Source organism: Glossina fuscipes, unplaced genomic scaffold, assembly GCF_014805625.2.
Source record: "Glossina fuscipes isolate IAEA_lab_2018 unplaced genomic scaffold, Yale_Gfus_2 59, whole genome shotgun sequence".
NCBI lineage: Eukaryota > Metazoa > Arthropoda > Insecta > Diptera > Glossinidae > Glossina > Glossina fuscipes.
In genome coordinates this window covers 5,464,853-5,477,616 of record NW_023998431.1, presented here as the reverse complement: position 1 = coordinate 5,477,616, position 12,764 = coordinate 5,464,853, and the positions used below count along the sequence as shown (strand labels likewise).

Genomic DNA, 12,764 nt, shown 5'->3' with positions numbered 1-12,764 from the left:
ATGATTGTTACTATTTACAGTCACGTACGTGAAGGGTATCGCAACGTCACTTGCAAAAAAAAACTGAATTTCAAGCAAAAAGCATCCAATCACCATCCATTCGTAGGTGGACGGCTGTTTAGAATGAATTTATGCATATATCGCGTCTAGGTTTTGACAAAAGAGCTAAATAAACGCACATTAATTCGGATAAACAATTGAAAATTCTAAAGTATTTAATTTAATAAACGTTAAAAGTAAATTTGGCGAATGCCAAAGAATGCGTTAGAACAACAAATTAGTTGAATATCTCTTTCGGGAATTCTTCGAAACTATGGACTGACACATTTCATATTTACTAAGGTGTATCGTGCACGTAACAACAGTGTCGACGTTATTCAATGGCAATACACACATACAAAATGGAAGAGAATTTTCAAGAGAATCAAAAGAAATCACTAACTAATTACTACTGATTTACATATATATATATATATGAATATATATATATATAAATATATCGGAAAAAAATAAATCAACTAAATAGAAAGTTGAACAAATTTCATAATATTGTTAGGCAAATCCCAAATCTAGTTGATTCCACCTAAGTCATTTTCTAAATAATAAATTCCTTAAAGAGAAAAGAAACTGAATGTACATTAGCGAGGCGTCATGCAGCTGCAGACCGATAAAATCGATTAGCGGAAAAGCAGACAGGTAAAAACAAAGTGCATATTCGCAGGCGCGTCATGCAGCTGCAGGCCGATGAAAACGGTTACCAAAAAGCGCAGGTAAACGAATTAAAAATCAAGTCATAAAATTACGTACTAGTAATATGACGTCAAAAATGTATATAAATAGAATATTTGTGGAAGACAGTAGAGTAGAAAAAGAATATTTGAGTAAAGCAGTCGAAAGTATTGCCAAAAATAATTTGTAAATAATTCTACATTGAAAGAAATAAAAGAACTTTGAAGTGTATTTCGCTTGAACAAAATATCCGCGATCCAGCGATACGGACTGTATCTTATAAAAGCGAATTTCCTAACAATATTCATAATATTATTATTTATTCGTAATTCATTTAAATTCATTTGCGTTTCATATTTTATTCATCAGTTAATTTGACAATTTTTAAATTAAATGTTTTTAAATATGACATAAATATGATATAAGATATAATTTAAAGTTATGCTAGACTTGAAAAACACATTGAAAATATTTCTGTGTTCTCATCGTATTAAACGCAAAAATAATAATAAAATGTAAGGCTTCATTTAACTATATTTCCGATGCACGAAATTCTTCATTTTCTGCCTTTTCGAGGAACCATCAGCCAAAGGAGCGATAGCCGTACATACGTAGTAAGTTAGCCGCCATTTTTTTTCGAAATTTTTAATATATATATATATGTATCAGCAACATAGTTGAGTGTAATTACCAAAAGAAGTACGAAACGCTATTCATTGAGATACCTCATCACATTAACTCGTTAATGGGTACATATGCAAATTATATTACTTAACAAAAAAAATTGATATGAAAGATGACTCTTGCTGATGATTCTTGCCTATCTTGAATATCAAATGCGTACGTACGAGTGCGTACGTTAGTGGATATTGGTTGGGGGGTATTGTACAAGACACGACAAACGTACTAAGCATGCCATCGAACTTTCAGGGTATTTCATATCATATTTTGCTCCTCTGCAAAACACAAATGTAAAAATTTGAAATAAAAATGTTTTCTTTACCCTTATTTTCTCTAAGCGAAATCTTTCCTCACAATCCAAGCCATATACACAGTCATACACAGTTCACAGTGCATTCAATTTTTATATATATATACTTTATTAAATTGGATCATTGACTTATGGCAGTTATTTAATATAATTAAAAAAATCACTTTTAAACAAGTTTTAAAAAAATATTATGGTGTGCCACTATTAAAGACCGTACACCACTCTACAGGCAGTCCTTCGGCCCAAAGCATTTCAGTGTACCTAATTTCATGTAAATATCTCGAACTTGAAAAAATTCAAAGCCGACAGACAGACAGACGGACGGACGGACAGTCAAATAAGCTTAAATCAATATAGAAAGGTATAATAAAACCTAGTCAAGTTCTACCGGATATTGCATACATTCGCACAAACATAATATATATATATATATATATATATATCCTCGTCCAAAAAATGACGAAGGGTAAAAAGAACAAGGCAATCTCTATAAAAAATTGAAAAATTCTTCAGCACATTATCTAAATGCAAAATAACTTCAGGCTTAAGTGCTTAGAAATCGCCAGAAATCTCTTTGCTCCGTAATTTCAAGAAGAAAATAATAAATATGAAATAATGCACACGTATAAAAGAGTGCGTAATGAAATGCGAAATGTCGAGCTTATGAGAGTTTGTGATTACGTTGCAAATATATTTTATGGTTTAATTGTTCGCTTTCGAAAAACAAAACTCATTTTAATGAACTTGATTTAAATCGAATGTATATGAAATAAATTCATGTGAACTTACCAACAACAATCTCACATCATTTACCCCACCCATTACGTGATATATAATGGACGAAATTAAATAAATAAAGAGATAAAGAGAAGAATTATGTATCAAAGACTCGGCAAATTATATATAAATACACATAAGCACATATGTACGTACGCGAGTGCCAGTCTACGAATATCATAATTTGCTTACGAAATCAAACTTAAACATTATACTCTCGGGGAAAGCTGACAATCGACAAATTCAGTACATCATTTTCCTTAATATACATACTTCTGTAGACTTATTTTCAAATTTTTCTCCTCTCATTCTTATCAAATTCAAATCGAAAATCAATAAAGGCGAGCAATAGATCCGCATAAAATAATCAAAAATTGTTCATTTTCCCCTCTATTCTAGATGAACTTAGAATGAATTATAGACTTTTCATGTTAAGAAGTAGAAATAAAAAATTTGAAAATCAAGAAACTAAAACGAAGGATTCATGTACAAGCAAGCTACCAAGCTACAGATATTACATATCAGATTTGTAACTATGGAAGCCGTATTTACCCATAGATGGGCAACATCACGTGTAGAGGACACACATGCCTGAAGTTATGCTTTCTATGTAGTTTGGACATCCGCCGACGAAGCTCTTGAATTTTGTGCCGAACAAAGAGCATTCTCTTCTCTTTTTTGCCCGAACAATACAAATAAAGTCGTTTTTACATCATACGGTCACTAAGGCAAAGAAGAAGCGAACTTATATTTTGATTTTTACGTGTACCATCCGCATCGATTGCACAACCGTGTCGCTACAGAAAGAAGACGATACTCTGTGTTTTGGGAGATAAGAGAATTGACGTCTGTGTAAAATCTGACGAAACGGCTAACATCAAAGAATGAACGAAATTTTAGAAAGAGCAACGCAAGGTTATTTTTTTACAGGACAGACATTCATCCACCTGTCCATCGATACAGCGGAACCCGTTCGCGGTACTTTGGAAGCACTCAACTGGGAAGTGCTAACCTATATACCCATAATAACCATACTTGGTTTCGTTCGATGGCTATTTATTTGCATCGATGGGAATGACATGCACTTGCTGAGTGGCGCTTCTCCTCTTGCGACAACGGCTCGATGACTGGTTTATCTAAAAAAAGGAACAATTTTTTTTTTGGCCTGGCTTTCGAAAATTATCAGACAAGTGGAAAAAATGTATAGTTAGCGATGGGCAAGATTTCAATGCTTTGAAATCTTTGTGCTTTTTCAATGCACAACGAACCTGCATTTTCACATTTACATATCGCATCCATATAACCGGAATATTTACGTGTAATTTTTGCCTTAAACAATTAAGTAAATCAACAATAACAATTACAATAAATCGCAATTCGGGTACAATGTACGTGATAGGTTATGCGATCGGTAGATGGTTAAATAGACCTTCTTAAATCGCTACACTATTACAAGAGTAAAAAAAATATATATATTGTGATAATTTGTTTGGGAGAGAGGGAATAGAAAGGTAATAAAATAATATTAATTGAGAGGCTTATAACTAAGATAACTTTAGGCACTAGAGAAAATGCTCTTCTTCCTTTTGGCAAATACAACATAAAAAATACAACACGCAAGCCATTCCCGTGCGGCATCTTTAATCGAAGGAACTCTACTGTCCGGGCAAACTTGATTTAAAACCAACCAAAAAACCATTTAAGTTTAAGTAACAAGTTCATGGGAGTTTTTATGAATATTTCCATGTTATGAAGTTTCCATGGCGGGCGAGCAGTAGAACGATTATTCCAACAAGAGAAAAAAAAAAACAGTCTTTTGTTAATAATAATGTTTAAATTAACTTATCAAAAATTCTCTATCCCTATATACTGCGTTCCGAAATATGATTATGAAGATATTGTTAAAAATTTGAACGGAAAAATTTCTTGAAAAATTAACAGGCATCTCACTACTTAAGAGATAACTCCCCCATTAACAATGTTATACGGGCAAGTTCCCAATCCGTGCATAGAACATTACAGAGTGTAAATTAAAAAGTTTTTTTTGCCTATAGGGCAGTAGCTACGATCAGCGTTAATTTTAAAATCTGATCAGTACATGCCGACGAATAACAGACTTTGGATTTTTGCGATGAACATTGTCCAAAAATACATATTTATTTAAAAACATAATACTTTTAGATCTGTTCGGGCCGCGTAACACTATACTTACTCGAAGAGGAGAAAAGTATTCTCTCTCTCTCTCTCTCTCTCTCTCTCTCTCTCTTTCTCTCTCTCTCCTTCTCTCTCTCTCTCTCTCTCTCAAGTCTTCATCGAGTCCGGCCTGCAACTTTTCTCCAATTAAAAGAAATTAAGTAAGACATCGAATCGATTTCTTTACTTTGCAGAGAGATTTAAAAGGATGAATACGTATATATAGGCGTGCGATAGATATGTTAGATAGATATATTTAAATACTATACTTTCTTAGCTGAATTTCGCTTGGAATTTTCGCAAAGTTAATATTTTCGAGAACAACAAAAAGTATTTACACAGGAATAATAAGCTATTGTGTTCTAAGTGCAACCGTACATAACAAAACATTTCAGTTCACCGAAGGAATATTGATGATTTGTTATTGACATTAAAACTTTTAACTGTACGAGCACTACAAAGTTATTCAAGTTTTGTTACTTTTTGGTTGAATCGAAGAAAATTTCACTATAAACCAAAGTTTTATATAAAAACAAACAAACAAACACACACACACACACACACAAAATGACAAAAATAAGAGCAACACGTATTGAGATATGTCTAGCAGGATAAGAAATGCGAAATAGAAGAGAAAAAATCAACAAAAAAAAAAGCTGGAGATGAATTCATTATCAAGGTATGTGAGTTCGATTGTTAAACTTGCTTACACATACTTTCTAAACTTGTTTGGATTGTTGATATCTGAGCGTAACGTCACGATTGCTTGTGTGTATTCGATAACATACTAAATTGAGCCAAATGTAATGTATGCACAATGTATTCAAAATATATTTGCATAACGTTTTTGTGTTTGTGTATTCATGTTCATGTTCACTTGTTCGCATACATCGTTAATGGCTTAAATTTATTTATTTATTTATTTATTTATTTTTCTCTCTTTAAAGATTCTTAAGTTTTTCATTTCTTAGATTAGATGAGTGTTGGCATAAAATTTTCTCCATTTTGATTGTTTCTTTGTGCCTTTCATATTATTATTGTTCGGTTGGTTAACTATGGGCTAACCTGTACATGAGATATAAAACTATCTACAGTATCTGTTTGTCTTACGTATTAATATTTAACATTTGTGTCCGTTCGCTTTTATTACAAATAAATTATTGTATGCGTGCGTTTTTGTGTGCACGTTGTCTGTTAGTCCCATTTGTTGAACTTTGTGTAAATGAAATTCTTTGGTTTTAGTGGTTTCTTATTTTATTATTATTTAATTGCTTAAGTTGCGGTTCATTTCTGAGCATTTCGATTTTTATTGCATGATAGTGTGTATGTGTTACAAAGGTTTTTTCCGAAAGTAAACTTTATATACTACAGAAATAATTCTCAAGAATAGTGCACAAAAATTAGACAAGTAAGACAAGAGTTCAAGATATACATAAGGATATTACTTTGCGTCAAAGTTAGTTTTCAATAACTCGATTTTCTACAGCCTAATGTACGACGAGCTTTAACTTCCTTTTTGAGAATTTTACTAATTTTCAAATTTTCAATTTGGCCAGCATGGTAAGGTAGTGCGTAGGTCGCATCAAAAGGCTTCAGATTAATGGAGAATCAAAGTAAACCACAAATTATTAATAAGCTTGTTGAACCATTAAAACAATTCTCCATCGATCGTCGATTCGATTTAAATCGCAAATCGATAACGTAGCGTGTGACAGTCATTTGTCGTCATTCGTATTTCTTGCATCTTATCGACGCATATCGACGCATAATATTCAAATTTTCTTACAAAAGATTGAACTCTTTCCTTATGAGAATGATTAGAAAAACCGCAACTACAAACGTAGTTACAACATGTATAGTTCTATCATAAACATTAGTAATGTCATATGTCAACAGCAACTAGATGAAATGTCAGAGGATAAACATTTGGTACATTTTTTTAAGAAATTATCGCCATATGCTGGTTTGAGCATCGCAAACGTTATGAAAGTTGAAGTTTTTAAAACCGAATGAAACTCCGTGAGGAGCTTTAAGAACTAAATATTCCGCCAAAATAAAAATTTCCGAGTTTCTAAGAAATGCTTTCGAAGAAATTCGAATGAATGTTACTCAGACACTTATCATAATATGTAATAGTCATTGGTATTGGTATTTGCTACGAGAAGGTTTTATCTGCTATTTAATTATGATGTGCTTTAATACAAAAAAGATTAGAAAAATTCTTTATTTTCTTTAAATTTTGCTTTTTATACATGGGAAAAGATAGGACCACTGTAATATATATATATATGAAAGTGAATGAGCGTAACATTCAGAGAAACTGTTAAGAACACTGTAGAATAAAACGAAATATGTGAAAAAACTTTAATCATTCATTTCAGAGGACTGCTGGCAGTAACAAGCAACCTCTACGTGATATCGTTTTAATATATACTATAAACATGCATTAATTCTCTCGTTCAGATCGTGCGCGTAACACATACGCAATTAAAAAAAAGCTTCCCACAATTTATAATATTCCTAATTCCCTTCCTTATTTCCATTAAACACTTTTAGAAGCTTATTGTGATGCTGCTCCATCATATCCCAATTGTCAGCTTTAGTTTCAACCGGTTTAAAAGTGATAATTTTGATGTCCATGCCAAAGAGCGGCTTGGAAGAACAAAAAAGTTGGAAGACAACGAATTGCACGACTTATTGAACGAAAACTCAGAGAACTTTCGAACAGCTTAGCAGTTGATGAATCAACCATTTCTAGATATCTTCACGTGATGATGAAAAGATTCAAATCCAAAAGGACAAATCGGAAAAATCGAACGAATCGTGAGTATTGTTGCAAGAAAGATCAGTAATAGCGGCTAACCGACGCAAAGTCATCCTCTTGGATGACAACGCTCTATTACGCTTCGCAAAAACTATTAAGAATACTCTGTTGCAGCTCGACTGGGAAGTTCTGCCGCATCCAGCCTACTCACTAGACATAACCTTTTATTGAGATCGCTGCAGCCTTGCTTGGCTGGCATGCGATTTCGAAATGTTGAAGAAGTGCGAAAATAGGTCGATGACTGCATCGCTGCCAAACCAATGTCGTTCTTTCGACACGGTATCGTCATGTTGCCAGAAACATATGAAAAAGTCGTGAAAAATGAGAGAAAATATTCTGATTAATATATATTGCAGTTTTCTTCAAAATACATTCCGTACCTTAGCAGCTTTCTTAAATGAAAGCAACATTCTTGAAGAACATAATCACTAAAATATTTCTTTTCCATTTCATTTTCAATATGCATATATCGCCGATGTGACTGAACGGTTGAGAAACGTTAGTCGAAAAAATTGAATCGCACAAAATCACTGCATATTAAAAATTGGAGAAAAAAGACTTTGAATTTATTGCAAATTACTACATAACATACGGAATTTGTTTTGCCAACATCGACACTCACAATAAGGATGGATTGAGATTTCAATTAGGAAAAACATTCATGTGTTTTGTGTGAATAAAAATTTAAAAAAAAAAGCCAAACAAAACTTCCATTAAAGGTGTATACTGAAATTGTTACAATAAACAATTTGTTATGAAAACAAATAAAATCATTATACTCGGGCAAGGCCGATAGTTGAATGATAGTTAATTTAGTAAAAATATTACATCGCCTAATACGCTTCTTTCATTACAAATTACTTTCATCACAACACAGCAAACATTAAATTTGATTATAGGGCGACCCTATATAGGACGGACCTCAAGGGTCGTGACTGAAATTTTCTAAATTTATTTTTTTTCTTTACTATTCTACAACTGTTTCCGCCACAAAATACCCAAAAAGAAGTCTTTGAAGTCAAGTCTTACCATAAAAGACTTGCTTTTCGAAAAGCCCTTGCTTGAATGCAACGGGCCATCGAAATCAACCTATGCGCTCCAAATGCATTCTAGAGAGTTTATGAGAAAAATCATCACTCCCCGGACCAATTTCTATTAAAAAAATCTAAAAATTTAATCTCGTTGTCACATAGAGGCTTATTTTTGGTAAGAACGGCTATGTGGAAGGAGATCTAAAATATGGTCTCATCGTATTCAAATGGTCCACATTTATTCAATATTCGAAAAAACTATTTCTTCCGCCTTTTATCGAGACATATTGAAAATAAATAATTTTAAAAATAAAGATTTCCTCAAATAGGGTATTATATGGACAATGACCCATTGTCAATAGCGTTCACCGCTAGGCCAAAATACGTCAATGTACTCCAAAAAATCGCGGCCCGTATGTTAAGCGTAAAAGCACATGGACAGACGTCATCAGACAGACAAGTTTACATCGATTCAGATAACGTTTCTAAAGTGTCGTTCTATTTGAGATAGAACGATTCTCGGATTCGGTTCCGATTGCGATACAAACAAATTGCGATACGTACAAACGTAATATATTCTCTGCCATTAGTGAGGTAGGATGCTAACATTACATCCATGCGCAACTACATGCATTTTAATCATCGGGACGCACACTATTACGAATACATAGTTGAATAATAAATAATATAACATAACTTTTCACTTAACAAGAACATCGATTCTATATTCTATAGCGTCAATAAACTTGATAATGTTATTTATAAAGCTTCCTCGCGACGACTATTATGAGATACTTTAAGGATTTTTTTTTACTTTAACTAACGTGATTACTTGCAGGCAAGTCTTTAAAGATAGATACAGAACTGCAACGGATTTGTCCGATTAATGCTGTACACACCTTTTGTATACGTTTAATCAAAGCGTATCGAAAGTAGAAGTTGAAACATTCAATCCAGTATATTTGATAGTCTGATATTAAGTTCGAAAATCACCTAAAGGGGCAAATAGGTTCGACTGAAAATTGAAAAATTCTAAAGATTTAAAATTTTCCTACTAATGTTTCTTACATAGTAGCATGTTTGAGCACGTATGAAGATTAAGTGAGGTAACAAGTTGTGCAGACAAGGTTTGGATTTGAGAAATTTGCATCAATTTTGATGCAAAATAAATTTATAGGTCAGGGTTTGTCGGAAAGATTCGATCCGTCCTTTGTTTGCTTGCGTTCTTTCCTAGCCGAAGAACAACTTGAAACGAAACGTACAAAATAAAGCGAAACTTTCTATTCTATAGCCATTGCAACGTAATGCAAATACATTGCTACATACAGCCGTGCATCCATAAATATCTAGGAAACATTTAATAAACGATTTACGAAAAGGAAATAATTCAAAATTTTCTGTTACTTTATAGTTGCGTTTAAGCTACGTACAGCAAATTTTGTAATGCTTGAATAGCTGAACCAAAATATTTCATAAAGTGAATCGTTAATACTTTCTTCGAAAACCACGGCCATGAGTAAAAGTCTGAACTGTTTGCATAGGCTTGAAAGGCTATACTGTTCCATTGTATCTTTTTACACTTGTAACTATTGGAATATTATCTACTCAGGCCTTTAAAGGGTCCTATTCGGCGACTAAAAGTAAGCATCCCAGGCTTTTGGCCCAAGAATGCGAGCCAACGATCTACAAGCTCTCGCAAGTGAAATGTTTGAGAAAAAGAAACGTTCCTGCTCACCCATTCAAAAAGCTATCTATTAGATGCCTTCTTATCAATCTAATCATCGCGCTTGAAGCGAATCCTACTTGCATTCTATTTGCATTTATTAGCACAGAATGCAGAAAACGCATAGGTACAGTCTGGACTCTGAGCTTTCTCTCGCCGCAAAGTTATATGTAACGGCTAATGGTCGTTCCACGGCTTCGGATTTGAAGGGAACTTGATTTTACCGTATGTTACCGTATTATTTGTATTAAGCAAAACAAAAAAAGACAAAAAAAAAAAGAAAACACAACAAACGTCGAATGCACGCATTACTATAAGAGAGCATTGACATCTCGATGCCATAATTCGACTATTTTGATGAACTCTCCTCACTTGATTACTCCATTCCCTATTTCGCTATAGATAGCATTTGTGAGGAAATTGTCGTTTTTGGTTAGTTCTCAACTTTTGTTCGTGTTATATGTGTTTGTGTGTGCTTATCACCATTATAGTCGCTTTTTGCAGAAGTTCCTTGCTTACGTTTATATTGTGTAAAGTTTCATCACATAAATGCATGTTTATTGACAATTTTCTATGCGTGCAATAGTGTTATCTCACAGCCATTTACAATTGTTCTCATGCTCATATGTACATTTTTATTTATTTATTTTATTTATTTATTTATTTTTATTTTTATTTTTTATTTTTTTTTTTTATTTTTTTTTTTTGCATTTCTCCAATACATTTACATAGTGTGTCCCAAAATTTACGCAAACTTTGAATTTGCTGCCATTTGTCCAGTAAAATATTGGCAAACCAAAAAAAAAATATTTTTACAGCTGACAGTTTAGGTTTGGTTGAGCGTTATTTCAAAAGTAAATGAGCAATGGTTATGACGAAGCAATACTTTCTGCTTAAATTGGATGAGATTGATGTGAACGACATGTGGTCTCGGCAAGACGGTGTTACATACCAGATATCCCTTCAATTACAGCATGAGACATTGGCTGATCAAAATTTCAATAAAAGAGCCCGCAAAGCAGTGGAGGCCACATACCCGATATGTTATTCCACACATATAGCCCTATCCTATGCACAGTACGATTCAATAGAAAATTGCAATTAAAAAAATCAAACATTTATATTCTGTTTGATTAAAATCTTTCGTAAATGTTGGCACACGTACATAAATTCGCTAAGATGTGGAAGACAGGCCCAATGTGAACGCAGAGTTCTTTGCTTGAGCCTTAGTAAAGTCACGGTTACGTTCGGTTTATAATTATTATTATTTCTTTGTTTTTGCGTATCATACGTCCGCCACGTTATTTTTTCAAATTTTGCTAAAATATGCATATTACTCATCCGCCATGTAGAATAGAACAACGAAGGGAAAATTTCGTAGTGTAAGAAATTTCGTTTGAGTTTATTATTATATTTGGTTTTCTTTTATTTTCACTTATGCTCTTTAGTTCTATTTGTGATTGATTCTGATTATTTTCAACCGTGCCTGTTTTTTTTTTTTTTTTTTTTTTTTTTTTTTTTTTTTTTTTTTTTTTTCTTTGATTCAATGCCTACTTTGTGTCAATATGTGCACTTATGCCACTGCTAGCGAACGTACTATTTGAGACTTTTATTTGAAGTTTTATTTGAATTTTGTTAACAGACTTTGCAGTCATAAAAATTATTTTTCATTTTCATGTCAATAACGGAATAAATTTTACGTGTTGTATATTAATATGGATGGTGTAGAAATAGATACCGAATTACCGGGACCATCACAAGTGTTATGTAATAAAAAGTTAGAGCAAGACCTTCCGGTTTTATTCCAACTAACATTGAAAGGGAAATCCTGGCTGAAATTTGAAGTGCTAGAAGCTAATGAGGTAAGAATAGAAAGAAAAGATTTGAAAAATATATAAAAATCTTCCTACGTTTATAGGATGTTGTCGATAAAAACGCGAACTGTTGCCGACGTAAGGCTCGGAAAGCGGGGAAACAGACCGAAAAGAAAAGAAAAACCAAAAATGGAAATGGAGATGGTAAACGAAATGGAAAGCAGAAACAGATATCGCCGGAGGCAAAGCTCAAAACCAAAGGACAAACGTTACGGCATTAGCTCATACGAGAAAAACGAGCCGAGAGGAAATGAACTGCGCAAAAGTAAATAAAAAAAGAAAAATTGCCCTCATCCCACATACGAAAGAATAAGAGAACTGTCACTATGATGTCAAACTAAATAATCTATGGTTCATTATTAAATACACAATATTTTTATGCATTTGTTTTTGTGAAAACGGTCAAGAGCTTTTTGTATTCATTTTAGGAAAATTTCAAAATTCATAATGGCCTTTTCGCCTAATAATATATATATATATATATATAAACCTTCTTCTTCATCTTCTTATATAGGCCAAATTAACAACCGAAAATTCGCTGAGATATGTAAGAAAAGCTCAATGTGAACACTGGGTTGTTTGATTGAGCCTTAGTGAAGTTGGGCTTAGGTTTGATGTATAA

The 12,764-nt window shown here is 33.0% G+C and overlaps 2 protein-coding genes across 2 annotated transcripts in view; one reads left to right on the top strand and one right to left on the bottom strand.

Annotated features, from left to right (window-relative positions):
• Positions 1-12,764, bottom strand: part of LOC119637442 (serine-rich adhesin for platelets) — a 95,196-nt gene that overhangs the window by 68,771 nt on the left and 13,661 nt on the right. The window lies entirely within an intron of this gene.
• Positions 11,808-12,563, top strand: LOC119637267. Its single transcript, XM_038033161.1, has 2 exons — positions 11,808-12,130; positions 12,187-12,563. Exons 1-2 carry the CDS (start codon positions 11,984-11,986, stop codon positions 12,361-12,363), a joined length of 324 nt encoding a protein of 107 aa, XP_037889089.1. The 5' UTR covers positions 11,808-11,983; the 3' UTR covers positions 12,364-12,563.